This window comes from Heterodontus francisci, unplaced genomic scaffold, assembly GCF_036365525.1.
Source record: "Heterodontus francisci isolate sHetFra1 unplaced genomic scaffold, sHetFra1.hap1 HAP1_SCAFFOLD_51_1, whole genome shotgun sequence".
NCBI classification, from domain to species: Eukaryota; Metazoa; Chordata; class Chondrichthyes; order Heterodontiformes; family Heterodontidae; genus Heterodontus; species Heterodontus francisci.
Window position 1 is genome coordinate 4,194,106 of NW_027141937.1, and position 23,781 is coordinate 4,217,886.

Sequence of the window (23,781 nt, forward strand, 5' to 3'; positions counted from 1 at the left end):
TCCCCACAATCTGGGCTTGGACATTTACTTCAGGAGCACAGAGCTTTATATCACTGCAACATGAGTTCCAATCTTCAGATTCCGTTCACTTTTCACATTATTTTCTACCAGTCCACTAGCTTTTATTAATTCAGTATTCGGGTCTCTGCTCCTCCGCCGTTTCTAACATCTCACCTCTTACAAAAAAACACTCTGATCTATCGTAGGTAGTAGATGACCCCACATTTTAAACTCCATCTGCCAAAGCATTGCTCACTCACTTAATCTATCAAGAAGATTTGAAAATAAATTTCTTGCCAAAGGATAATTTTCGGCATCTGCTCCCTCGCCATTTGCTTTTCCCATTTGTCTTTCACTTGGCGCAATACAGAGAAAGTAAAGATGGAAGGAAGGAGGGGAGGAAATATCCTGTTCCATTTCGTGATCCCTATTTGATCTTCATTCCAGTGCAATTAGAGTGAAGAATTCCAATTGTCTGTCTCAATTTTAAATAAGTATAACAAATTCTGGAATCACTGTCTGGACATTGACAAGAACAGGTTTCGAGGCTGACTTCACACATTAACTCCCCCAACATAAACAATGCACTAAACAGTTCATAAACTAGCGACAAGGATGGGATTTGATCCCACGTGTGTAGAGCACAATGGATTAGCAGTTCATCACCTTAACCTCTCGGCCACCTTGTCAGCTGTAGACGCATAGCTGTCACCTTCAGCACAGTTTCTGGCTATGCAGCCAGCTGTGCAATGATGGAAATATATCTTCTGTCAGTAAATGAAGTTGGGAATGGAGCGGTGTGAAACATTTCCAGACCATGTCCAACACGTTTCTACTCAGTGTGAAAACCCACCACGGAAAGACTGGAACATACAATCATTTCATCACATCATGATTAACATCACTCAGACACCTGAACCATGAGGTCACTGACGAAGTCATGATGACCGAATTTCTCATGAAATGACAACTGAACTAACTGACTGGAAAAATTGCTTTAACTCCACATGATCAGCGAGGCACAGCCTCAGGCCGACTTGTCGGGTGGTGTAAACAGATATCACTGCTTCTGATCTTCACCAGAACAGAGAGTGAGATGTTACATTGATCATCAAGCAGACTGTGAGAGAATACAACAGAATAAAACACATGGAGAGACACTATGGAATAACAAATAGATTTGATTGGAATGTTGAAATTTTGATTGGAATGGATAAAACACCAGAAACAGCAGATTAAATTGGGATTCTCATCATTATATTGATCTGGGACAGAAAAGAGAAACTGATGGAAAGAAGAGAAGAAGGAAGAAAAGAAAGGATGGAACTGTTCAATTTTTTCAGTTTTTTCACTCGCCCATCAAAGCTGATAAAAAAAATTGCAAGTAACAGAGAATTTCACCAAAAATGGAGATTAAATGTTGCTGAAACCTTGGATCGAAGGATGCCCCAACAGATCACCTGTTTAACTGTCTCCTCACTGGGGGATTTCAATCAGTGAGCAATATTGTTCTCTACTTTTTTTGTTAATTGGTCCCAGAACTGTCACTTGGAATTAATATCTGTGTTCCTACTCCTGAATAATAAAATTGTGAGTTTCTCGATATTTTCTGGACACAGTTCCTGCTGAAAGAACTAAGAACTCTTTTCTAATTTACACAATAACCTTGGTTCTGCTCTCTCTTCTCCCAAACTTCATCTCATGTGACTGTTCCATCATCACTCTGACAGTGGGAGGGGTTGATCCCACTATCTTCAGCATTAACCCTTTACATCCTTATACCACACTGTCTGTCCAAAAAAAATGGGTGGAGGGAACTTCCTTCATTTATCAAAACACCAACAGCAGCACAGTGGCGCAATGGTTAGCACCGCAGCCTCACAGCTCCAGCGACCAGGATTCAGTTCTGGGTACTGCCTGTGTGCAGTTTGCAAGTTCTCCCTGTGTCTGTGTGGGTTTCCGCCGGGTGCTCTGGTTTCTTTCCACCTCCAAAAGACTTGCAGGTTGATAGATAAATTGGCCATTGGAAATTGTCCCTTGTGTAGGTACGTGGTAGGAGAATGGTGGGGATGTGGTAGAGAATATGGGATTAATGTAGGATTAGTATAAATGGGTGGTTGCTGGTTGGCACAGACTCGGTGGGCCGAAGGGCCTGTTTCAGTGCTGTATCTCTAAATAAGAAAAGTAAAATAAAAGCTACCAGTCGTAAATCAACTCAAACCCATTAGAGAGATAGAGGGAGACTGTCAGAGAACTTCCTGCATCCAGTCCTGACCCTGTCACACTCAGCAGCTTCTCACCCAGACCCCACTCTCATCAACACTGAACATTGTTACCGAGACCCTTCAAATACTGTTTATAAAAGGTAGAAAAATTCAAACTTCATTACAGCTAGATTGAAGAGAACAATGTTTAATATCTTCTCGTCGTCACTCGGTAACCACATGAGACAGTCCTTAAATCAGTAGCATAAATTATCAGCTGGAAGAATGTTTGTCATTGGGTTGAATCATTTCTGTGTGAGGAATGTTCCAGCATCATAAACCAGGGGAACGTGTTGACTGAGCCGTGTTTTCATCTCTTCTGGGCAGTCAGACTGTTCACCCTTCATTCTGCTCTGATTCACTTTCCCAAAGCGGATCTCCAGATTCTCAAATCTGGAGACTGGGTTTTCTTATTTGGTTCCTGTTGATTTTTCTTCCTCCTGAATGATAATATATTCCAAACTCGGATGAAACTTTCCCTGTGTCCCGGTCTCGGTTAAAAGCGACAAATAACGGCACCAACATTCTGAAACATACAACACGGTCTCATTCTGCTTCAGTGAGATTAATGCTGAGGCAGTTTCCGTGTCGAATGCGATTGTGAACAAATTTCTCTCAAGGAAATTATGAGTGATCAAGTATTTGCACTGAATTTCTGTGCAAGAAGGGACAGTTTCAAACAGCCATTCCCAAATCAATTCCTTCACAAAGACAAAGACTGTGCTGTCTTAACGTGTGACTCAACGTCACAAACAAATTTGAACTCGAAGTTCAGGAGAAGACAGAGATGTGAATGATCGACAGTGTAATCTTTAAATCATAACTTTCCGTTTCTTCGTTGAAGTGAGGCTCAACCCTAAGCCACTAGAGATCGCGGAAAGCTACAAACTTGGATCCAGAAATCAGAAAAGTAGTGAAACAGTTGGTGAGTACATTGTAACACTGAAGAATTTATCACCACATTGCAAGATTGGCACATTCTTAGACCGTACATTATGAGACAGATTTGTGCTGAAATTGGTGGATGAGGAAAGATACCAAACACACAAAATCCCAATTTGAGCTAGTGTGTAAGATTGCTCTTCCCACGGAGATAGCATCAAAGAATGCTCGTGAATTTCGTCCTATGCCAGTGACAGTAACACACTTCAGAGGAACATAACACACTGGTAAAATGGGCTTTCACACAACAGATAACATTTTACACAGAAAATTGTGAAGTGATACAGTTTGGGAGGAAGAATGAGACAATGTACACCAATCTTTTTTGATCAAGGTTTGAAAAGGTTGCTAAGAGCAAACAGGACACTTGGCTTTATTAATAGAGGCATAGAGTAAAAGCAAATAAGTTATGCTAAACCTTTATAAAACAGTGGGGCTGAATGGCCTACTCCTGTACCTCAACAGAAAGCTTCCACTCCAGGCTCGGACACCCTCTTCAGGATCACTCTCCATACATCCCGCCACTCCACGCACGGATATCTCCCTCAGGATCAGATCACAGCTCCACAGTCCTGCCACATCCAGTCGTGAATGGTGGTGGATAATCAAATAACTAACAAGATGAGGAGGCTCCAAAAACATTCACATCCTCAATGATGGTGGTGCTGAGCACGTCAGTGCAAAAGATGAAGCTGAAGCATTTGCAACCATCTTCAGTCAGAAATATTAAGTGGATTTGATCTGTGCTAATTTCAGCTCCTCGTGCTCGCTGGTGCCTTGGTTCTCTGGTGCTAATTTCAGAGTAAATCATGCAGCTTGACAATTGGAGCCAAAGAAAAAGACACAGGAGAGGTTGAAAGTGCCAAAACCTGGGATTGAACCAAGAACTGTTTAACTGTTAGTACAACACGAACTCAACAAAGCTATTTCAACAACACACTAAAGCCACCATTCTGTCACTGCTTTGGAAGACAATATATACATTAAAGTGTTTGTAAAAAGTTACAGAACACAACATGTGAGTAATATTCCCCATTGTTTTCTCAGTACTTTTGGACTGTGAAGTGGGAGACAACCAGAAGTCCCACTGTGCCACACTGACCCTGAGCTGTGAGTGAAATGAGATAAAGTTCAATCTTTAGCAGAGAGATTCTGGAGAGAGGTCAGAGTCCTGAATCAAGGAAAGACTTTCTGACACAATAAAAGCAAAATACTGCAGATGCTGGAAATCTGAAATAAAAACAAAAAGTGCTGGAAATACTCAATAGCTCTGGCAGCATCTGTGGTGAGAGAAACAGAGTTAATGTTTCTGGTCTGTGACCTTTCATCAGAACTGACACAGGTTAGAAAAGAATTAGGTTTAAAACAAGTGACGGGGAGGGGCATGTGGGAGAGAACAAAGAGGAGGGTGTTTGATAGTGCAGAGGGAAGGAGAGATTAAATAACAAAGCTGTCCTGGGACAAAGGCAAAGAGTGTGTTAATGCTTGTGGTTGCCTGACACCAGTCATGCTCTGATGTTATTGAACACAATGTTCAATTCACAAGGCTGTAGAGTGCCGAATCAAAAGGTCAGGTGCTGCTCCTCGAGCTTGGGTTGATTTTCACTGGAACACTGGAACAGGCCAAAGACAGAAATGTTGACATGAGAGCAGGGGGGAGTGTTGAAATGGCAAGCAACCAGAAGCTCAGGATCATGCTTTTGGCCTGAGCAGAGGTGTTCCATCTAATCTGCGTTTGGTCTCCCCAGTTTAGAGGAGACCGCATTGTGAGCAGTGAATACAGTATACATAATTGAAAGAAGTACAAGTAAATCGCTGCTTCACCTAAAAGGAGTGTTTGGGGCTTTAGATAATGAGCAGAGAGGAGGGAAAAGGGCAGGTATTATATCTCCTGCGATTGCATAGGAATGTGCCTTGGGAAGGGGACGAGGTATTGGGTGTAATGGAGGAGTGGACCAGGGTGTCGCGGAGGGAACAATCCCTTCGGAATGCTGACAGGGGAGTGGAGGATGCGTTTACTGGTGGCATCACGCTGGTGGTGGCGGAAATGGTGGAGGATGATCCTTTGGATGTGGAGGCAGGTGGGGTGGAAAATGAGGACAAGGGGAACCCTGTCGCAGTTCTGGGAGGGAGGGGAAGGGGGAAGGCAGAGGTTGAGAGTTCTGTCAATTACACTGGGAGGGGGCGGGGTGGGAGTAGTTGAAATCTGGTGATGTTGTTGAATTTAATTTCAAACAATCCTTGAACTCTCTGCTGATAAAGACTGAAAAAGGGAAGAACAACCACACAACAAGGCTCTCAAATCCAAGACCCTGAGATTAAAAGTCTCATGCTGTACCAACTGAGTTAACAAGGCCTGATACAGTACTTCTACTCTGTCTGTTATTGGACGGATGCAGCTGTTGGCTCCACCCCAAAGGCGGGAATTTGTTCCACCAACTATGAAACAGCTTCCTATCAATTCACCAGATTATCAGTAAATCCACTTCCAGAAGCCCCAAAGTGTGATATATTCCTCTCACTCATCGATAATAAAACTGAAATCTTTTTACCTTCCAAATGCTGCCATCCATTTTGTCAGTATTTATTTCTCTCTCCTTTTTATTTAGTTCATGCATTCCTTAGGAATTTTTTCCCAATTATATCTGAGGGAAGAAATGAACTGATCTGGCGGCTCAAAACTGGGCATCCATGAGGCACTGTGGGCCATCAGCAGCAGCAGAATTGTATTTAAACACAATATGTTACCTCATGGCCTGGCATATCCCTCACTCTACCATTACCATCAAGCCAAGAGAGCAATAGTGCTTCAATGAAGTGTGCAGGAGGGCATGTCAGGAACAGCACCAAGCAGACCTAAAAATGAGTGAAGCTACAACACAGGATTACTTGCATGTCATATAGCGGAAGCAGCATGCAATAGATAAAGCTGAGTGATCTCACAACCAACAGATCAGATCAAAGCTCTGCAGTCCTGCCACATCCAGTCCTGAATGGTGGTGGATAATGGAACAATTAACAGGAGGACGAGGCTCCACAAATATCCCCATCCTTAATGATAGGGGAGACCAGTATATCAGTGCAAAATACAAGGTTGAATCATTTGCAACCATCTTCAGCCAGAAGTGCCAAGTAGATGATCCATCTCGGCCTCCTCCTGAGGTCCCCAGCATCACAGGTGCCAATCTTCAGCTAAATCCACTTCACTCCACATGATATCAAGAAATGGCTGAAGGCTCTGGATGCTGACAACATCCTGGCTGCAGTGCTGAAGACTTGTGCTCCAGAACTAGCCACACCGCCCGCCAAGCTACAACACTGGCATCTACCCAGCAATGTGGAAAATTGCCCAGGTATGTTCTGTATACAAAAGGCAGGACAAATCCAACCCGGTCAATTCCTGCCCGATCAGCCTCCTCTTGATCATCAGTAAAGTGATGGAAGGTGTCGCTGACAGTGCTATCAAGCAGCACTTACACAGCAATAACCTACTCACCAATGCTCATTTTGGGTTCCGCCAGGGCCACTTAGTTCCTGACCTCATTATGGCCTTGGCCCAAATATGGACAGAAGAGCTGAATTCAGGAGGTGAGGTGAGGTGACAGTGACTGCTCTTGCCAAGGGCATCAAGGAGCCCTTGCAAAATTGAAGTCAATGGCAATCAAGGAGAAAAATCTCCACTGGTTGGAGTCATACCTTGCGCAAAGGAATATGGTGCTGGTTGTTGGTGGCCAATCATCTCAGTACCAGACATCGCTCAGGAGTTCCTCAGGGTAGTGTCCTAGGCCCCAACCGTCTTCAGTTGCTTCATCAATAAACTTCCTTCCATCATAAGGTCAGAAGTGGAAATGTTCACTGATGATTGCAAAATGTTCAGTTGCATTAGTAACTCCTCAGATACTGAAGCAGTCCGTGTCCACATGTAGAGAGACCTGGGCAAGATTGGGCTTGGACTGATAAGTGGCAAGTAACATGCACGCCACAAAAATGCCAGGCAATGACCATTTCCAACAAGAGTGAATTTAACCATCTCCCCTTGACAGTCAATGACATTACCATTGCTGAATCCTTCACAATCAACATCCGGGGGGTTACCAATGAGCAGAAACTGAATTGGATCAGTCATAAAAATACCGTAGCTACAAGAGCAGGTCAGAGGCTGGGAATTCTGCTGCAAGTAACTCACCTCCTGTCCACCATCGACAAGGCACAAGTCAGGAGTGTGATGTAACACTCCCCACTTGCCTGGATGAGTGGAGCTCCAACAACACCAAAGAAACTCAACACCATCCAGGACAAAGCACATCACTTGATCAGCACTCCATCCACTACTTTAAATATTCACTTCCTGCACCACCAGTGAACAGTGGCAGCAGTGTGTACCATCTACAAGATGCACTGCAGCAACTCACCAAGCCTCCTTCGACAGCACCTTCCAAACCCCCAATCTCGACCACCTAGAAGGACATTGGATGAATGGGAACACCACCATCTGCAAGCTCCCCTCCAAGTTACACACTGTCCTGACTGGGAACTATATCACCATTCCTTCACTGTCACTGGATCAAAATCTTGGAACTCCCTTCCTAACAGCACTGTGGGTCTACGTACAACACATGGACTGCAGCAGCTCCAAAAAGGCAGCTCACCACCACCTTCTCAAGGGCAATTAAGGATGGACAATAAAGGCTGCGTTTGCTGACAACGCAACCACTAAGTGGCACAACTCGCTTTCTCCCCCTGCTTTGCACCGGCCGCTTCCACCCTCCACAGTCGCTCGCTCCAGACCTCGCTGCTCCCCCCCCTACTTCCCTGGCCGATTGTCTCCCGATCATGTCACCCCATTCTCCAGTCGTTCGCTCACTCCCCACCCCCCCTCCCCTCCAGCCGCTAGCTCTGGGCTGCGCTGCTTCCCTTCTCTCGGCTACTTGCTCCCACGTTTGTCCAGTCTCTACGTGCCGCCCGAAGAAGCAAGGTGGGCTGCAAAGTGTGACGTAGGAGTGAGTAGTGAGTGGCCTGGAGGAGGGAAGTGGCACGGCCTAGTGCTAGCGGCTGGAGCGGGGGTTGGGGGGCAGAGAGCAAGCGGCCATAGAGCTGGATGATGCGAGTGGGGAACAATTGTCCAGGGGAGCATCGAAGTGTGGAGCGAGCGGCTGAGGGGAGGAAGCGTCGAGGCCTGGAGCGAGTTGCCGAGGGGGGAGAGCTCCAGCCTCAAAGTCTCCTATTCAGCCGCTTCCTCCAGCTGAGTGAGGGGCTGGATACCCGATGACTCTTTAGCGCACATGTGCGAAGGTGGACCAGGCGCAAATATGCGATGATGTTGGCGCTGCGCAATGACATCATCCTACGCATGTGCCACTTAATCCTGGCAAGATGTAGCTGTGCCTATGCACAGCTTGGCACAGTCCGATGATGTCAGCGGGCCGCTGCGTTGACAGGAATCACATTGTGTCAGCAGTGCCCACATCCCATGAAAGAATAAAAAAGAGATTTACCACAATGGTAGCAGGGTGAGGGATTTCAGTTATGTGGAGAGATTGGAGAAGCTGGGGTTGTTCTCCTTGCAGCAGAGAGAATCCAGAAGACATTTGACACATTTGTTCAATTTCATGGACGTTTTCAATAGTTTAAATCAGGAGAAACTGTTTCTTGTTGGAAAAGGGTCAGTAAGCAGAGGACACAGATATCAGGTGATTGGAGAAGAACCAGAGGTGACATGAAGAACCATTTTTTACACAGCAATGTGTTGTGATAAAGAAAGAAAAGACTTGCATTTCTATAGCACCTTTCAAGACCACTGGATATATCAAAGCTCTTTGTAGACAATGAAATACCTTTGAAGTGTAATCACTGTTGTAATGTCAGAAATGCAGCAGCTGATATTCACAAACAGCAATGTGATAATGACCAACTGATCTGATTGAGGGGCAAATATTGATCACAACACCAGGGAGAATTGCTCTTCACTTGTTTGAAATTGCAGCATGGGATCTTTTACATGCACCCAAACATGCAGACCAGGTCTTGGTTTAACATCACACCTGAAAGGCAGCACCTTCAACACCCTCAGTGCTGCACTGGAGTGTCAGCTGTTAAATCTGAACCCAGAAGCTTGTGATTTCGAGGTGAGTGTGACCGACTGAGCCACATCTTTTACCCGAGTCTCAATCCTTCTACCAACAGTTTCTCTCTATTGGGTCTGTCACGACCCCTCATGATTGTGAACACCTCTATCAAATCTCCTCTCCAAGGAGAACAACCCCAGCTTCTCCAATCTATCCACATAACTGAAATTCTAACCACACGTTGCAGAAAGGAATTTTTCCTCAAGTTCCTTCTGGTTTTGTGAGTCACCTTAAATCTGTAACCTTCGGTTATTGACCGTTCAGCAGTTAGAAACAGTTCCTCAGTATTTACTCTACCTCAAACCTTCAAGGAAGCTCTGCAAAGTAACTGAAAATCAAGTTGTCAGAAGTGGGATTTAAACACATGCCTCCAGTGAAAGCTGCTACCTGAACAGAGAAGCTGAAACCACTCAGTCACCTCAACTGTTCAGACCTTTTCGACCTCGTCCTCACTTCTGTGCTTTGAAAGGTTCACTCAGTTCAGGAAATGTTCAATGTTACTGGAATGCTCAGTGACTGGGATATTAACTCCCCTGGGTTTTCCTGAGCTTTTTCTCGGTGTATGGGGATGTTTGTCCTGGGCTGTGGAATCTTGCATCCCTGTAATGGACATTAACCCACTGATTGAATCTGTATTCACTGCTTTCCGCTGGTGCTGGGTAATTGCAGAGTGTGGGGCCGGAATGTTGCTGCTTGTCCCGGCCTCACTCACTCTGGGAAAGAGTGAATAATTGATGCGTCTGTTTCTGTACCTGAAATGTGACTTCTATCTGCTGTTATTAACCGAGGCAGCGCTGCAGAAGGATACGTTAATAATCTCTCACTAATCAACTGCAAACAGTCAGAATGTGTAACTTTGAGCAGCGCTTTCTGCACCGTCAGGGCTGGAAAATGGAGGGAGGGAGAGACAGTGTCAGTATCTGAGTGTACACAGCACTGTACAGAGAAAGAGTCAATATACCGGGGCTGAGACACAGTGCATCTTTTCACATTTAATCACAATAATATCCGGAGTCAGGAACTGAAAATGATGAAAAACCGAATAGCAAGAGCAAAAGTAAGAAAAGTAAGTAATTATAGATTAGCTGATCAGCTTTCACTGTGTTACCTGGTAATCTACAGTTTTATATTTAATGCTCTCTCCACTGTGGCCAGGGAATGATTTCTTCTCAAAGGCTGAACATTAACAAAACTGCTTGTAATTTAAAATCTTTTAAAAGTAATTCCATGGAGCGAATGGGGCAAAGTCAAATAACTGCACCAATTATAGGAGAGCTGGTTGGTGATGACGTGGATGTGTCTGCAGTGTGCAGGACCAGACTGTTTCTATAGATTCACGATGAATGTTCCACCCTTTATTTATAACAGTAAAACTGATAGTGGACAATGGCTATTCTGGTTGCAGGAACCTGAAGCTTTAACTCATTAACACCCTACTTTCGGGTAATTTAGAAAGAACAACACCCAGCTCTGTCAGTTAGTGTGTTTGTTTGTTAACCCACAATTTGTTGGTTCAAGCACATAAATGGATGAGGCTTTATTAACTTAAACTCTTCTACATCTGCTATATTACTCTTGCTGTTGATTTTTCAAAGATAAGGTTAATCAAGTCTTTCTTTGTGAAATCCATGCTGACTGTGTTTTATTATTTTTCATTTCCATCTGTATTTTCAACTTTGGAGGATTACAGGATATTATCATTTTTTTTATTCATTCATGGGAGGTGGGTGTCACTGGCTAGGCCAGCATTTATTATCCATCCCTAATTGCCTTGAGAAGGTGGTGATGAGCTGCCTTCTTGAACCACTGCAGTCCATGTGCTGCTGTTATGAAGAGAGTTCCAGGATTTTGACCCAGCAACAGTGAAGGAACGGTGATACAGTTACAATTCAGGATGGTGTGTGGCTTGGAGGGGAACTTGCAGGTTGTGGTGTTCCCATGCATCTGCTGCCCTTGTCCTTCTAGGTAATCAAGGTCGCGGGTTTGGAAGGTGCTGTCTCAGGAGCCTTGGCACATTGCTGCAGTGCATCTTGTGGATGGTACACACTGCTGCCACGATGTGCCAGTGATGGAGGGCATGAATGTTGGAACTGGGGTGCCAATCAAGCGGGCTGCTTTGTCCTGTTGAGTTTATTGAGTATTGTTGGAGCTGCATCCAGCCAGACAAGTGGAGAGTATTCCATCATACCCCTGACTAATGTACAGGCTTTGGGGAGTCAGGAGGTGAGTTACTTGCCGTAGGATTCCTAGTCTCTTGACCTGCTCTTGTAGCCATAATATTTATCTGGCTACTGCAGTTCAGTTTCTGCTCAATGGTAACCCCCAGGTTGTTGAGAGTGGGGGATTCAGCGATGGTAATGCCATTGAATGTCAAAGGGAGATGGTTAGATTCTCTCTTGTTTGGAATGGTCATTGTCTGGCAGTTGTGTGGTGAGAATCTTATACATCTTTATTGTCGGGTACTCTATTGTACTGTTGAGTGACTACACTTGAAAAGTCCTTCCTTCATTGGCTGTAAAAGGCTTTGCAATCTCCTGTGATCGTGAAATGCAAGTCTTGCTTTTTCCATTGTTATCAGTGTCATTGTGATCAAAAGATAGGATTCATGAGCACAAAGTTTAAATCAATTTTGATTAAAATAATGTAAAAGCATCTATATTTTTGCACTATACTTAATAATCTCCATCTTCCTATCCTTACCAAGTACAATGTCTTTGACCCTGAAATTGATTCCACAATCGCAGTCCCTCAGACAATTTCAGCTCAGTTCTGATGAAAGGTCACAGATCTGAAAAGTGAACTCTGTTTCTCTCTCCACAGATGCTGCCAGACCTGCTGAGTATTTCCAGCATTTTTTGTTTTTATTTCAGATTTCCAGTATCAGCAGTATTTTGCTTCTGTGTTACTTTGAAAGTTAAAACTGACCCACCTGTCTACAATTCACACTGAGGTCTCCCATGAAATGATTCTGTATAATGTTGATGTAATGAATACAGACTCCGAGCACAGAGCTTCCTGTGGGGAATTGGGGATATGAAAACCAGCAGACTCTGCAGGAATTTCCACTGGGAGCACAAATTCACAAAATCTACCTTTTATATATGGATTCATTTTGATTGTCCTTCTGGAAAATTATTTTGAAACAATTAAACATCAACCCACAGCTCCATGACTGGGTCAATTATGAGGTCATCCTCTGACAGGTCATGTGACAGTTGGAGCCACAAGACGTCAGAACCAGATTTGTGACTGGATTAAAACCCGGAATCCTGTCCCAATGGCTTTTCAAATAAAGCTGTTGCTGTTTGAAAACACAGCAGTTAAACTTTCTGCCTGACCATGAGGGGAGCTAGGGAGAAATTTACAAAATTAAATCCTTTTACAAAATAGTTCAAAAAATATTCACTGAGAAATCATGTGAGGATTCATATGCAGTAGAGAAACAAGCAGAATACAGAAAGTACAGAGGAGAGCTGAAAAAGGAAAAGACATCAGCAAGAGAATGTATGAGAAAAGATTAGCAGGTCACATAACTGGGAACACTGAAGTCTTTTACCAACATATGGACAGTCAATGAAAGGGTGGGTCAATTAGGAGATCCTGTGGAGGCAGAGGGTGTGGCTGAGGCACTAATTAAGTAGATTTCATCTGTCACAAAACAAACGGGTGCTGCAAATGTCACAGTAAAGGAGGAGGAAGTGGAGAATTTGGAGGAGATGAAAATAGATAAAGAGGAGACAATTACAAGGTTAGCAGTGCTCACAGTAGAAAAGTCACCCGGTCTGGATGAGCTGCATCCTGGGTTGCTGAGGGAAGTAAGGGTGGAAATAGAGGAGACTCGAACCACAATCTTTCAATCCTCCTTGAATATGGGAATGATGCCAGAGGACTGGAGGATGGAGGTAAGCTTGGGTAGTTCGATCTTAGTTTAACTTGACCATTTTTATAATGTATCCATTGTCATAACTAACAACATTACGAAAGCCATTTTATAATTAACACATGACCAAAGGAACCATTTTGTGTTCAGTCCTAATGTTTATATCCTGGTTAATTAATGAGTAGCTACCCATCCTGAAACAGATGATTGTAAAAGTAATGAACCTTGATTGAGTTATAATTAATGCATCAATAAACATTTTAGAGACAATGGGTTTTCATTTAAAGTTAGTTCAATCTAATTACTGTGAGTTTCTGTGTCTTTGTGGGAAAGGGCAGTTTCAGTTAAATTTATTCAAACAATGGACCTTTCTCGGACCCCTGATAAAACCCATGGTATGCCACATCGTGACCTTCAAGAGTCTTGATTTAATGAACAGGAAACTTGTTTCAGATCAGATTGGGAGACAGTGTGAAACCACTCCATTGTACTCATATCTGAGATTCTGAGGACAGGTGACTGTTCGTGGAAGACATTATTAAGAACTAATTAAATGTACCTAGCAACAGCTGGGACCAATTATTATTTTACATGGTGGTGTGATGGCCATCCAGGGGTTAAAAGTAGGGATCTTGTCAGGTTTCAGTGTGCAGGAACACTAGAAGATCTCAGGGGTAAAGGCTCAGATCATCGACCAAGTTCTCCACCTGATGAGGGATCTAGACTGGACAAAGAGGACCGTGACACTCTGAGACCAAGCTCGACCAGTCCCCAGAGCTGTCAAGTTATATTCCCCAAGTTTGTTAAGTCTAATTTTACTTTCAATTATTAAGTACTATTTTACTCTCAATAAAAGTTCTGGACTTATTAATCAAGTATCCTGTTGCTTTAATTGGTTAAATTCATGCCCAAAGTGATTGTCTGCAATAGACTTTCCAGAATTAAAAGGTAAGTCTGCAAGGATTGTGAATATTACAGCCCTGTTTCAAAAGAGAGATAAACCCAGGAACTACAGACCAATTAGTCTAATGTCGGTGGTGGGGAAACTTTTAGAGACAATTATCCAGGAGGAAATTAACTGTCACTTGGTAGAACATGGGCTAATAAACGACAGCCAGTACAGATTGGTTAACTGAAGATTGTGTCTGAAATAATTAATGAATTAATTTCTTTGATGAAGTTTCAGAGAGAGTTGACGAGGGTGGTGAGGTTGATGGTACGTGTCTGGACATCAAAATTGTGTTTGAAAAGGTACCATAAACTAGACTTGGGGCAGCACAATGGCACAGTGGTTGGCACTGCAACCTCACAGCTCTCGCAACCCAGGTTCAGTTCTGGGTACTGCCTGTGCAGAGTTTGCAAGTTCTCCCTGTGACTGTGTGTGTTTCTGCTGGGTGCTCCGGTTTCCTCCCACAAGCAAAGACTGCAGGTTGATAGGTAAATTGGCTGTTGTAAATTGCTCCTAGTGTAGGTAAGAGAATGGTGGGGACGTGGTAGGGAATATGGGATTGCTGTAGGATTACTATAAACGGGTGGTGGTTGGTCAACACAGACTCAGTGGGCCGGATGGCCTGTTTCAGTTTTGTATCTCTCTATGACTTGCAAACAAAATTCAAGCAGATGGGATTAAAGAGGCAGTGGCAGTGTGGATCCAAAATTGGCTGCAGGGTAAAAAGTAGGGTGAATGCTTGTTTTTCAGAATGGAGGGAGTTATACAGTAATGACCTTGTTGTTGCAATATGTTCAATGTCAGACCCCGAGCTGTCCGAGGGATGGGGCAATTTGTGACATTCCTGCGGTTGCAATATTTGCAGTGTCTGACCTTGATCTGTCACAGGGACGTGGCATTTATGAGGTCCCTGTGGGGTGCTGTTTGTTTGGTGTATCACACTGACCTGTCCCAGAGAGCGGGAAGGTTGTGATGTCCTTGTGGGTTGCAATCTGTTCAGTGTCTGACTCTGATCTGTACCAGAGATGGGGCAGTGTGTGATATCCTTGTGCATGTCATACAGGCCCACTGGTGTGTGGTTCCATCCTGATGCCAAGAAACAGAGCCCCATCTCTGGGCAAAAAGTCTCACTTCTCAAGGGATGTCTCGAGAAGACACAGTGGCGCAGTGGTAAGCACCGCAGCCTCACATCTCTAGTGACCCGCGTTCGATTCTGGGTACTGCCTGTGCAGAGTTTACAAGTTCTCCCTGTGACTGCGTGGGTTTCTGCCGGGTGCTCTGGTTTCCTCTCACAGCCAAAGACTTGCAGGTTGATAGGTAAATTGGCCATTGTAAATTGCCCCTAGTGTAGGTAGGTGGTGGGGGAATTGAGGGGATGTGGTAGGGATATGGGATTAATGTAGGATTAGTATAAATGGGTGGTTGATGGTCGTACAGACTCGGTGGGCTGGAAGGAGCTGTTTCAGTACTGTATCTCTAAATAAATAAATAAATAAGAAGGCTGAGGCAGTAAACCTGGACAGTAAATCCGGAGTGGAGTCCTGGAGGCGGTTACCTGTGACTTATCAGGCAGTTTTCCAGCAACTCCGACAGCAGAGCTGGTAACAGACAGTACTGGTTTTTCCTTTCCTTTGGACAATACGAGCAATGCTGAGAGGGGGTCCTGATGCTCAGGGTCTCCATACTGTTTGCCCAGGCCTGTGCCCGAGAGAGGACACTCCAGCTTTGTGGTTAAACATGAGCACAACCCGGGAATAAACAGTTACTGATTATAAGCTCTCATTCAATTGGTGCAGAGTATGAGCGCCAGGGGTTACTTCTGACAGTGGGAGAGCTCTTAGTGTCTCATTGGATAGCTACCATTCACTCCAAGCTGGGCAGCCCCCAGTTAGTTAGTTGCTGTGAAGCCACGACCTGCTTGCTTCAATGGGTGCTTGGAGCTTAGAGAGTCATCTCTCAACAGGCGGATTGATTATCTATGCACCAAGAAAAACAAACTCAACAAAGAAGACACCAGTCCTTCGCATCACAAGCTGGAATGTAAGGACCATGTGTCCTGGCCTTACCGACAACCTTCTGCAGGTTGATGACACACACAAGACAGCTGTGATCGACAAGGAACTCACAAGGCTCAATGTGGACATTGCTGTGCTGCAAGAAGCTAGACTTGTTCAAAGTGGAAAGCCCAAGAGGCAACTCGTGAGCATGGAGTGGGTTTCACAGTAAAATACACGCCACTTCAGATGAGTGAACCACCCACAGTAGGCTCAGAGAGACTTCTTACTCTTCACTTGTCAATAAGTGTGGGCCCAGTTAATCTCATGTGCATCTATGTCCCGACACTCACCTCCACCCCAGATGTCAAGGATCAATTCTATGTGACACTTGACACTGCCATCAGTAGAATTTCCAGCACTGAGGGACTGTACCTTCTAGGAGACTTCAACACAAGCTTGGGTACTGACTACACAGCTTTGCCAATGTGCATAGGGCACCAGGGGATTGGCAAGATGAACGAAAATGGACAGAGATTGCTGGAGCTATGCTGTCACCATGGATTCTGTGTGATGAACAGCTACTTCCAGGTCAAGCTGTGCTGCAAGGTGTCCTGGAGACATCCGAGATCATGCCATTGGCACCAGCTAGACCTTATCTTCACCAGACATAACACCCTCAGCAGTGTCCTCATCACTCGCAGCTATTACAGCGCTGACTGTGACACTGATCACTCCCTGGTGTGTAACAAGGTCAGGCTTCAGCCAAGGAAGCTTCATCCATCCATGATGAAAGCTCGTCTTCTGATCAACACTTGCCGAACCACTGATCCAGAAAGGACCCAGGAGTTCCTCAACATCCTTGATCAGGCTCTTTCAGACAACAATGCTCAAGGCCTCAGTGCAGTGTCAAAGTGGAATCATCTGCACACCACCATCTATAACTCTGCACTCACTGTGTATAGGAAAAGAGATGGGAGGAATGCTGACTGGTTTGAGGCTTATTGGACTGAAATGGAGTCAGTTACTGTCACTAAGAGGAGAGCCCTCATGAACTACAAACAAGTCCCCAGCAAACAACATCTAAATGCTCTCAGAGCTGCCAGAATCAAGTCTCTGCAGACTGCTCGGCACTGCACCAATCAATACTGGTTAAAACTCTGCTGATGAATCCGGGGATGCTAGAGGGATGTATGAAGGAATTAAGAAAGCAATGGGCCCAGTAGTAACTAAATCAGCACCTTTTGAAGACAAGGAGAGGGGTGATCATCACTGAACCTAACAAGCAGATGGAAAGGTGAGTGGAGCATTATCTTGAACTCTACATAACGGAGAACATTGTCATTGAAGTCGCTCTCAGTGCCATTCCAGACTTCCCTGTCATGGAGGAACTGGACAGTGAGCCCTCCAGAGTCGAGCTCAACAAGGGCTCAAAACATGCGTGCTGCAAACATTGTCACCTTGTACAAAATTAAGGGGGATCGCAGTGACTGCAGCAATTATCGGAGCCAACTACTCAGTTCCACTCACCTGCTCGATCCCTTTCCTCCTGCAAGTTCCTTTGCTTCAGGTATCCATCCAATTTCCTTTTCAAATCATTGATTGTCTCTACTTCCACCACACTCATGGGTCAGGACATTACCACTCACAGCATAAAAAAATTCCACCTCACCCAAGGATGGGAAATATTTATATCTTCTATATTTAGCTTATTCCCTATCTCTACGAGAATAGAATGGCAGTCAACATGAAAGGGAACCCAAAAATCTTCGAGCAGTATATAAATAATAAGCAGGTAGTCAGCGGTGAAGTGGGCCCCATGAGGGACAAAGAGGGCAATATATACTTAGAGCTGCAGGGCAATGTTAATCTAGTTAATAAGTACCTTGTATCAATTATCACTAAGGAAGTGGAATTTGACAAAATATCAGGAGAAGTGGAGAGTGTAGAGGCAATGGAGAGGGTACAAATTGATAGAGGGAGGTACTGAAAAGGCTGGTTATGCTTCAGGAAGATAAATTACCTGGTCCGGATGGCTTTCATCCCAGATTGCGAAAGGAAATGTGGATGCAGATAACAGAAATGCTTGCTATAATCTTCCAATCTTCCCTGGATACGGGGGAGGTGTCAGAGGATTAAACAGTGGCAAATGTGACACCCTTATTCAAGAAAGGGTGTAAGGACAGTCCGGGTAACTACAGGCTAGTTAGATTAACAGCAGTGGCGGGTAAGGTTTCAGAAAGAACAATCAGGGAAAAAATCAACAGTCACTTGGAGAGGTTTGAGTTAGTTAAGGAGAGTGAGCATGGATTTATACATGGGAGTTCATACTTTACTAATCTAAATGCATTTTTTGATGAACTAACAGAGAAGGTTGATGAAGGGCATGCAGTGGATGTTGTTTATATGGATTTTAAGAAACGACACATAAAAGGGTGATTAACAACATTGAGGTTCATGGAATAGGAGGGTCAGTGTCCAATTGGATAGAAAATTGGCTTAAGGACAGAAAACAGCAAGTCGTAATAAATGATTCATTCTCAGACTGGAAGGTTGTCGACAGTGCTGTTCCCCAAGGGTAACTGCTGGAACCACTGCTTTTTACTTGCGACAAATAAATGACTTGGATCTTGGAATATAGAGTAGAATCCCAAAATATGCCGATAACACCAAACTTGGAGAAGTGGCAAACAGTGAGGATGAAATGAACCCCCTGCAACAAGACAGTGATAGGCCAGCAGAATGGGCAGACAGGTGCAGATGGATTTTAATAGTGACTAGTGTGAGGTGATGCATTTTGGCAGAAGGAATGGGGAGAGGCAATATATACTTAATGGCACAGTTCTAAAGAGTGTGCAGGAATAGAGGGACCTGTTCACTGAACAATGAACAACGTGAACAATTACTTCTTGTTGTGTGCTCTCAGATTTGTCACCTTCACTGTACTGGAGTGAGGTGACATCTACTGGCAGAAAGCAAGAACTGCAATCAAGCAGCAGAAATTCCATCGTCTGTCAGGGTGAAAGAAACATTGCAATGTGAGGAAATAGTGAATGGGTTTGATTGGGTTGATGGAGACATGATTCCACTTGTGGTGGAGTCCAAAGCAAAGGCCAGAAATATAAAATTGTCATTATTAAAAGATATGAGGAATTCATGATAAATGCATTTAGGTAGTGAGTGGGTGGAATCTAGATAAAATAGAAAGTGAGATTGCGTGGACAGAAGCAGTGTGAAAGGATGGCTCAAACAAAAGGTAAACGCCCTGAAAGGTGAACTCTGTTTCTCTCTCCACAGATGCTGCCAGAGTTTCTGAACATTTCCAACACTTTCTGTTTTTATTTCAGAATTTGCAAGATGTTGCTTTGCTCTGTAAAAAAATGGATGGTCGGCTTTGGCTGCCAGTGAAATTCCACAGGAGCTAAAAGGAAGTTCTGATAACAGTGACATGTTGATCTAGGGGTATGATCCTTGCTTAGGGTGAGTGATTAATTAATGTGTGAGAGATCCTGGGTTCAAATCCGAGACAAGCCCTTCTTCTTTGGCATTTTTAGTTTTAGGTCATTGATTGGTTTCAGCCTTGCAGAAGGCGGAATTGATTTCCAAATGGAGCCTGCTTGAGGACCAGAGAGCTGGATTCAAAGAGCTTGATTAACTAAATGTACAGATAGCCAAGTGGGAATATAAAGTTGTTGCAGTAATTGTGACCTGACTCCAAAAACAACAGGACTGGGTTCTGGACTGGAATGGAATGGAATTCTTCAGTGTTTCTGCGGTTTGGCTTGCATTGACTCATCGATTTTCTTGTTTTTCACTTTGTCGATGCCTTTGAATAATTGTGGATCCTTCTTCAGATTGTCTTCTTTCACCTGGTAGTTCTGACCTCTGATGATGATGATCGTAATGAGCTTCAACTCACTGATAGTTTTGGAACTGAACAGATTTCCTTTGCTTGAGTCTACAACATGGAACTCAGTCTGACATGTGGACCCATGGGAGGATTTGAATGCCACCCCTGCGTTGAAGAATACAGTTGCATCCATCCAATAAGAGACCGAGTAGAAGTGACAGTTCAGTCGGTCAAACATTAAACTTTTAATTTCAGGGTGGTGAGTTTGAGTGCCATTTTGTTTTTCCCTTTTTTAAGGCTTCATTAGCAGAGAGTACAAGGAGTGTTTGAAATGAAATTCAGCAAAAGTATGAGAAAGTCTCACTTTGATTCGGGTCTCATCTCTCTGCAGCATCTCGCTGTGAAAGGTTGAACTTCATCTCATTTCATTCTCAGCTCGGGGTCAGTGCGGCTCAGTGGGACTTCTGGCTGTCTCCTGCTTCACAATACATCAGTGCTGAGAAAGCAATGGGGAATATTATTCAAAGCTCTGTAACCAGAGGACACCGATTTAAGGTGAATGGCAAAAGAACCAAAGGCAACATGAGGAAAAACTTCTTTTGCACAGCGAGTGGTTAAGATCTGATATGCACTGCTTGAGAGTGTGATGGAGGCTGATTCAACCATGGCTTTCAAAATGGTATAAGATAATTATCTGAAGTGGAAAAATTGCATGTTTTCATGGAATACATGAGTCTGTGGCATGAGCTGAGTTGCTCGTGCATAGAAACAACACAAGCACAATGAGCTGAATGGCTTCCTTTTGTTCTGTAACTATTCTATGATCTATGATTCTTTTCAGAGTGAAATCAACACTCACATACAAGAAACTGACAGGTACACTGTAAACTTCGCATTACCAGACAAGAAATTGACAGATACAGTGTGAAACCCACAGTCACGTAGCAGCGGTTGGCAGGTAACGTGTAAAAATCTTTCTTTCATATCCCAACTGCAAGGTACAAAGGAAATTAGGTACAAACCCAGGCTCACACTTCAAAGACTGAGAGATACAAAGCAAAACACATACTGACCTACAAGTACAGAGAAGAAGACACACTCAGAGGAGGTGCAGATTAAAGACACATGCATGTAACAGAAACTGATAGGGATAGAATCAAACCCTTTCTCACTTCTCAGAAACTGATAGATATAGACAAAAGCTGATGCTCACATACAAGTTGTTGAAAGATATGTGGTGAAACTCACAGAGCAATAGCAGAAACAAACAAGTACTGAATAATACCCACAGTCACAGACCAAAAACTGAAATATACTGAGTTAAACACCACTTTCTCACACCAGAAACTCATGGCTACAAAGTGAAGCTGACTCTATCCTCCCAGGCACTGACAGGTGCAAAAGAAAACACTCACGACGATTCCAGGTCATGAAATGTACGTCATAAAACCTTTCAGCTGAAAGAATAGCATTAATGACAGGTGTGATACCCAGAATGCTCAGCGGCCTAGAATCCGCCCTATCTGTGACAGGAGCGGGGCGCGCAGGCGCGGTAGAGAGCTTTGTCAGCAGCAAGAGCTGCGGGTTCGGAGTTGGATATTCACAAAGTGCGAGAAGACTTTGCGGGCTCACACAGCTGGAGCAGGGCCTCAGGGCCACAATAAGATGGAACAATCCCATCTGTATCCCTGCGGATGGCGGTGGTGAAGCTTTTCCCGGTGAGGCTTCCCGAAACGGCGTCTATAAATGGATAAGAATTGGGGACTGGTTCGGGAGCGTTTTTTTATTCGTTCGTGGGATGTGGGCGTCGCTGGCTCGATCTCAGCTCGAGTAATGTGTCCAGTTCTGGGCACCAGGCTTTAGAAATCACATCAAAGCTTCTGAGACAGTTCAGAGGAGACTTACTGGAATGATCCCAGAGATGCGGGGTGTCAGTTCTCTGGACAGGCTGGTGAAGCTGGGATTGTTCTCTTCAGAGTAGAGAAGGTTAAGGGAAGATTTAATAGAGGTGTTCAGAATCATGAAGGATTTTCATAGGGTAGAGAGGGAGAAACTGTTTCCACTGTCCTGGGGGTCAGTAACCAGAGGACACAGATTTAAAATAATTGACCAAAAATGTCAAGGGGAGGTGAGGAGAGATCTTTTTACCCAGTAACTGATTCGGATTTGGAATGAATTGTCTGACAGGGTGGTGGAAACAGATTCAATTATAACTTTCATAAAGGAATTGGACAAATATTTCAAAGTGAAATTCTCCAGGATTATGGGGAAATAGGCAGGGGGTTGGACTAATTGCATCTTTTTGTCAGAGAGTCAGCAGGGACACAATGGGGCCGAATGGCCTCCTTCTGTGCTGTATGATTCTATGAACATAAGAACGAGGAGCCGGAGTCGGCAAGTCAGCCACTCGAGCTTGCTCTGCCATTAAATACAATCATGGCTGATCTCATCACGGCAGTTCTTGTTTCTTGCCAGTAGATGTCACTTCACTCCAATACAGTGAAGTTTACAAATCTGAGAGAGGCCCTTTCAGTGCAGCAGCTTTTTCGGGAGCAGCGTGTGAGCGAGTGAGCAGCTGGGAACGTCAGTTTGAAAGTAAATTTAATTTCCTTTTGTTTTTCGGCGGAGGCCAGGGGGCTGCTGGGTAAGTAAAACACTATATATTTGGGCGGTTTAAAATAACTTTCCTTTCAGTGCAGCAGCTTTTTCGGGAGCAGCGTGTGAGCGAGTGAGCAGCTGGGAAAGTCAGTTTGAAAGTAAATTTAATTTCCTTTTGTTTTTCGGCGGAGGCCAGGGGACTGCTGGGTAAGTAAAACACTATATATTTGGGCGGTTTCTGAACCCGAGACACCACACTTGTAGTGTCTCCCACCCGCCCTCCTCCTCTAACCAAAAAAAAAGGACTCGGTGGGGTGTTTATAAGGTAAGGCTTTTTCGATTTCTCTGGTTTTATTGTGATTGGTAAAAACTTTTCGTTCCTTTTTCATTTAACTAAGTTTAAACTTAAGATTAAAAATGGCAGGAGATCTCAGACCCGTATCATGCTCCTCTTGCTCAATGTGGGAGCTCAGGGACATGGCTGATGACCCTGTCTCCTTCACGTGCAGGAAGTGTGTCCAGCTGCAGCTCTTGTTAGACCGCATGACGGCTCTCGAGCTGCGGATGGACTCACTTTGGAGCATGCGCGATGCTGAGGAGGTCGTGGATAGCATGTTTAGTGAATTGGTCACACCGCAGATTAGGATTGCTGAGGGAGAAAGGGAATGGGTGACCAAAAGGCAGAGAAAGAGCAGGAAGGCAGCGCAGGAGTCCCCTGCGGTCATCTCCCTCCAAAACAAGTATCCCGTTTTGGATACTGTTGAGGGAGATGGCTCACCAGGGGAAGGCAGCAGTAACCAGGTCCATGGCACCGTGGCTGGCTCTGCTGCTCAGAAGGGCGGGAAAAAGAGTGGAAGGGCTATAGTCGTAGGGGATTCGATTGTAAGGGGAGTAGATAGGCGGTTCTGTGGTCGAAAACGAGGCTCCCGAATGGTATGTTGCCTCCCAGGTGCACGGGTCAGGGATGTCTCAGATCGGCTGCAGAACATTCTAAAGGGGGAGGGTGAACAGCCAGTTGTCATTGTGCGCATAGGCACTAATGATATAGGTAAAAAACGGGATGAGGTCCTACAAGCAGAGTTTAGGGAGTTAGGAGCCAAGTTAAAAAGTAGGACCTCAGAGGTAGTAATCTCAGGATTACGACCAGTGCCACGTGATAGTCAGAGTAAAAATGAAAGA

The 23,781-nt window shown here is 44.4% G+C and overlaps 1 protein-coding gene and 1 non-coding gene across 2 annotated transcripts in view; both read right to left on the reverse strand.

The window, feature by feature from the left end:
* Positions 1-607: 607 nt before the first annotated feature.
* Positions 608-689, reverse strand: trnas-gcu (transfer RNA serine (anticodon GCU)). Its single transcript has one exon. It is a non-coding gene; the product is annotated as a tRNA-Ser (tRNA).
* A 1,667-nt stretch (positions 690-2,356) lies between these two features.
* Positions 2,357-23,781, reverse strand: part of LOC137365671 (histone H2A-like) — a 65,363-nt gene continuing 43,938 nt past the window's right edge. The window contains exon 2 of the mRNA XM_068028041.1: positions 2,357-2,455. Coding sequence (XP_067884142.1) covers positions 2,357-2,455 — 99 coding nt within the window. The remainder of the gene's footprint in view (positions 2,456-23,781) is intronic.